At 38.3% G+C, this 6,000-nt stretch overlaps 1 protein-coding gene across 1 annotated transcript in view; it reads right to left on the bottom strand.

Annotated features, from left to right (window-relative positions):
* Positions 1-1,141: 1,141 nt before the first annotated feature.
* Positions 1,142-6,000, bottom strand: part of RMDN2 (regulator of microtubule dynamics 2) — a 106,395-nt gene continuing 101,536 nt past the window's right edge. Inside the window, exon 11 of the mRNA XM_063443642.1 lies at positions 1,142-1,634. Within this exon, the coding sequence (XP_063299712.1) occupies positions 1,581-1,634 (54 nt within the window). The 3' untranslated portion in view covers positions 1,142-1,580. The remainder of the gene's footprint in view (positions 1,635-6,000) is intronic.

Raw genomic sequence — 6,000 nt, 5'->3', positions numbered from 1 at the left:
ATGCCTATTTCAAGATCATTTATAAATATGTTAAATTGGAGTGGTCCCAGAACAGAACCCTGAAAATTTACCATTAATGACAGCTCTCTGTGTTCTGTTTAAGTTATTGTTCTACCCAAGAACAAGAATTTTCATCTAGACCAATTTCTTTTAGTTTGAACACTAAACTATTGTGAGGAACCATATCAAACGCCACGGCAAAATCTAAGTAGAACACATCCACTGCAAAACCCTGATCTATACTTCTACTTACTTCTTCGTAAAATGCAATTAGGTTAGTTTGACATGACCTATGTTTCATAAAACCATGCTGATTATTGCTAATAACACTGCTCCTCCCAATGAATTCATGAATATTATCCCTTAATAAGCCTTCAAATACTTTCCCAGTGACAGAAATTAAGCTCACAGGTCTATGGTTTCCAGGCAAATTTTTTGAACCCTTTTTGAATATAGGAACCACATCTGCATACCTCAAATTCTCCGGTACAATTCCTGAAAGAAAATAATCTTAAAAGATTAAATACAGAGGTTCACTTATTTCCACACTTAGCGCCTAAGTACTTGAGGGTGAATACCTTCAGGTGTCAGAGTTTTGTTTACATTAACTTTCTTTAGCTGCTGTAGCACCTTGTTTTGAGTCATCTATTCACAAATATTTCTGCACTCTTTATGCAGCAATCATATGCATATATATTACCATATAATCTTCTTTAAATATATACTGAGTAAAAAATTCAAAATGTCTGCCTTTTCCTGGTCTTCATTAACTAACACACCCATCCCTGTTTTCAGTGTACATACACTTTCATTTTTTGAATTTATTTATTTTTAAGTGAGAAAACTTAACCAATAGAAGGAAAAAGAGGAGGAGAAGTAAAATTATTCTTAATCCCTTTGTCCTCATGCCCAATGTTTGGTAGATGAAATTTCTAAATTTATGAAGTGCTTAAATGCATTTTTTAGTGCATGTTGGATACTCTTAAAGGAAACCAAATTTAATTTCTGTTTTTCTTGACCAGAACAAAGCATTACATTTTACATATGTATATGTTCTTTAAACAACTCCACTACCCCCCCCCCCCCACCCTAAAAATATCCTAGGTATATTTCTACTAAACAACAAAAATAATCCACTTGGTTTAGATCAAAATATTTTTATTGTTGCAACCATTACCAGCTCTGTAATTATTGCTAATATAGTACATTATTCTTTCAGCTAAAATACACTTTTATATACACACTTATTTAAAAGTTATGGAGGTAATATTGAAATCATGCAAAGATCACATTTAAAAAATGCCCCATACCATGTTCACATTGTTAGTCACTGTTTATTCAATAAAATACAGAAGCAATCCAGTCAATCCTGGAACATGTGGGAATTATATCTGAAAGTTCCTTAATAATGATTTACTCTGAAATTTTATCAGTTTGGTGACATTATGAAAGTGAACTGAAGTCTGTAAAGGGCTTTGTGTAAATATTTAATCACAGTGTATACAATTCATTTAATTCCAGGTGTTGGGTTCTTTTCTCGGAATGTATTCTTAATGTATTGGAAAGCATTCATAAGTGCTTCAGGGACTAATGGATGCAATCAAGACTTCCAAATCTTTCTGGGCATCTTTATCCTAGGAAAAAATATATATAAATTTCAGTAAACAAATTTCCTGTACAAAAATGTAATTGGGAAAAAATATTATATTTAAATAGACTTGTTGGAAAATTTAACTTCAAATACAGTTTATTGCACAGGTTCAAAGTAGATGGAAAGCTTCTTGATGGTAACTTTCGATATCTTAGAATTTGTAATACATTTTCTGAATTCAGCATTCTGAATTGTTGTGAAAAGTGCAGGCATCTTATTAAATACAAATCAGATTTCTAATGCGTCATAGTTAATACAAATAATATGTAAACATTAATATAATTATATAATATATCATATAATATATATATTATATAATATATTAAAGTGGATTTAATGTAATACAGCTATTGAATAGTGTAAAATAAAAATACTTTATTTAGAATGTTTATAAAACAAAGTCATGACAATACATTTCCCCTAGGCACGGTAGATTATCATTATTGGCATTCATATAGCGCCAACAGATTCCGTAGCGCTTTACAATATTATAAAAGTGGGAGATTTAACAATAAAGAAGAAAATTAAAAAAAAATAAAAACTTACAGGAACGATAGGTTGAAGAGGACCCTGCTCAAACGAGCTTACAGTCTATAGGAGGTGGGGTATAAAACACAATAGGACAGGAGATCGCAATCAAAGAAGTTGGAAGTGAAGCAGAACTGGAGTAGAGAGTAGAGTGCTGCCCGTTGAGCAAGAGACGGGTATGTGAGGTAGAGGTTACTCAGAGTAAAACTTACCTGAAGAGATTTTAAGATTTTTTTGTCCTGAAGAAGTTTTAAGGCCCTTCTTAAAAGATTGAAGACTATGGGAGATTCTGATGGTGGTAGGTAGGCTATTCTATAGAAAGGGAGCCGCCCACGAGAAGTCCTGCAAGCATGAGTTGGCCATACATGTGCGAGCAGCGGACAGTAGAAGGTCATGAGCCGAGCGTAGAGACCGAGAAGGGGCATACCTATGAATCAGTGAAGAGATGTAGAAGGGGCTAGAAATGTTCAATATTTTAAAGATGTGGATTAGAACTTTGAATTGACTCCTATAGGATACAGGAAGCCAATGTAAGGAATGAAAGAGGGGTGAGGTGTGAGAGGACCAACTGGAGGGGAAAATCAGCCTGGCGGTGCATTCATTACAGATTGTAACGTGGCAATACGGCTTTTGGGAAGACAGATTAGGAGAGGGTTACAATAATCCATGCAAGAGATTACTAGAGCATGGACAAGGTCCTTAGTAGCATCTTGTGTAAGAAAGGGGTGGATGTGGGCTATGTTTTTACGTGGGAATATACAAGATTTGGTAACTGTAACAGATCCCCTATACTCTGAGTATATCCTTTGTAATTCTCAGAAATCCCAAAGTGAAGCAGTGATTATAGCTCTGGTATACCCAAACATCAGTCAAGACTTGATCAAGGGTACAAAAAGACGGATTCATTATGGCCCAGTGGCCTGCATGGGGTCTCCAGCAAAAACATAGTAAAACACTCCCACAACAAGCTCATGAGTCTCTGTGTCTGGGAGATAATGGAGTATACTTTGCTTAAACTAATTATCTCCCAGGCACTAGAGATGCAAAAGATAAAACATACATAATATTAATAGGATAGCCTGGATCTGAGTGCCCAAAGTGTCTAAATAGCGCCCAGATTCCACGAATACAGCCGAATAGCTAACAGGGTAAAGTTTTGACCGACCGCACACATGGAGTCTGCCCAAAATAGTTCCATGAGGAAAGTAGTAGCGGTCGGTCACTTTCGGGAGTCCAAAAACGAAAGAAATACCGAACAGTTCCCCTGGCTCATAGGTAGAGATTGTTCGCCTGGTTCATGTGAACAATCCTACTGAACAGCGCTCTCCTGGCTTGTCGGGAATAAGAGCAGGCGTTTATATGAGGTTACCGGTGTTAGCGGTGTTGAGTGTCCGACTTAGAGTTCCAGACACTCGACGACCAAGTCCCTGCTTACGTTCGTGTGACAAGATGGCCACTGTTTGCTCCAGCATGTGTTGTTCGGTTATACAAACGGCGGCCACACAGAGAGAGCACTTAAGTTTGTGATTTCTTTGAAGTTCAATGAGCTAGAGGGGTGGTCAGTGTTCGGTAGATTACAGCTCCCGATATGAGGAAACATTTGTGTTCAGGGAAACGTTTAACACAAACAAGGAAGGAACTGTCCTTAGCATAAGAGAAATAGTGAGTTTGTCCCATGGTATATGGCCCATAGTAGGTGGGCAGAAGGCCAGCTTCCACACTCCTCCAGGAGTTTGTAGCAAATGTCCAGGGTAAAGAGCATTTGTCACAGTAACAGACTAGATATGAGGCTCAAAAGTGAGGCCAGAATAAAGTATAATGCCAAGACAGCATGCAAGGATGGACTGATGTGGGTACCACTAACTTGAAGGGAGAGCGAAAGAGGAGGATCAGTATTAGGAGGAGGAAAGATAAGGAGCTCAGTTTTAGAGAGATTGAGTTTCAGAAAGCAGAAGGACATCCAGTCAGAGATGGACGAAAGGCAAGCAGTGACACGTTGCAGGACAGCAGGGGAGAGGTGCAGGAAGGAGAGATATATCTGGGTGTACATGTGGTAGTGGAATCTAAATGAGGTGATAGGTTTGCCAATAGAGGCAGTATAAAGAGAAAATAGAAGGGGACGAAGGACAGAGCCTTGGGGGACTCCAACCAAGACAGGACAAAGGAAGGAGGTATTATTAGAAAAGGAGACATTGAATGAGTGTTGGGAGAGATAGGAGGAAAACCATGAGAGGACAGTGTCACAAAGACAGTGTGATAGAGGAGGTTGAAGAAGGAGAACATGATCAACAGTGCCAAAAGGCAGCACAGAGGTCAAGAAGAATTATTATGGAGTAGTGGCCTTTGGATTTAGCTGTGATTAGGTCATTAGTAACTTTGATAAGAGCAGTCTCAGTAGAGTTGAGGGGGCGGAAGCCAGACTGAAGAGGGTTAAGGAGAGAGTTGGGATTGAGAAAGTCAGCCAAACCGGTATAGTCGCTCCAGAAGCTTTAAGGAAAAAAGGGAACAGGGTATGGGACGATAGTTAGAAGAGGAGGGCTGGTCAAGAGATGATTTTTTTATGGATGGGTACTACAATGGCATGTTTAAGGGCGGCAGGGACAATGCCAGAAGAGAGAGCAGTTGAAAACGTGTGTTAAGGAAGTCTCAAGACAAGGGGAGAGGTAAGGTAAGATGGGACAGGATCAAGTGGGCAAGTGGTGGGGCAAGAGGAAAGGAGAAATACAACCACCTCTTGTTCAGTAGCCGGGAAGAAAGTCTGAAGGGTAGGAAAGGCGTGATCTACGTGTGGTTGAGAAAGAAAGGGGCAATGTGGGGAGGATTCTTTCCTTAGTTGTTATTACATCTGTCATTACATCTCCAAATAGGATTCTGGAGTTAGTTTGGTTAAAAGGCCAGTAATGACTAACAAAAGATAAATGTTGAAAATGTTGGCATACTGTTAGAACTTTCTGAAAATTATGGGACATGCCTATTTAAATGCCTTTTAGAGAACTTATGTGATAAGAGAGAATACAAAAGAGTTGAGAAAAACCCTGAAACATTTACAATTATATGTTCCTGATGCTTCAGCCAGCCAGAATACAGCTAGAATTTACATCACTGTCAGTGTTCAGGAAAAGCTGAAATTAAAGGGAAACTATAGTGACAGGAAAACAAACAAATTTTCCTGGCACTATAGCTCTCCCCTCTGTCAATGCCCCATCCGTGGTGCAGAAGGGGTTAAAAAATCCTGGATCCAGCACCTATGTCCCTCGGCATTGGCTTGGGTCTGCCTTCACTTCTCCCCTGCGGTCGTCAGCTGGCAGGGAGACCTAATGCGTTTGCACAGCAATGGCCGCACTCGCATAAGGATTTTCCCATAGGAAAGCATTATTCAATGCTTTCCTATGAGTATTCCGGTGACGCTGGAACTCCTCATGCATAACATGTGGACGTCCAACGTCACTAAGGCAACCAAAAGTAATACATGTAAAAATAGGTAAGTTCAACAACATTTACATATATATCTCTTTAAAATTCTCTAAATGTGCTGTTTAGTGTATTTAAAGTCTCTTAAGATGATTGGAAAATAAGTGCAGCTTAGTACAATATACTGCATTTTTTAATAAGGAACTGAATGATATAAAAATAAATTAAGTATCTGGCTATTTCATAACTAAAGGATGGCGATATTACATCATTACATTCTGTATGAGTCTGTCTTGTTGGTTAAAGTATCTTTAAAAAAAATAATCAGATTACTAATATTTCTTAACAATATCTCACTAGAGTACATTCAAAATATGTAAACTATTTGTATATGATTCATTTTATTTTTA

Source organism: Pelobates fuscus, chromosome 2, assembly GCF_036172605.1.
Source record: "Pelobates fuscus isolate aPelFus1 chromosome 2, aPelFus1.pri, whole genome shotgun sequence".
Lineage (NCBI taxonomy): Eukaryota > Metazoa > Chordata > Amphibia > Anura > Pelobatidae > Pelobates > Pelobates fuscus.
The sequence above is the reverse complement of the archived record's forward strand: the minus strand, read 5'-3'. Positions and strand labels throughout refer to the sequence as shown.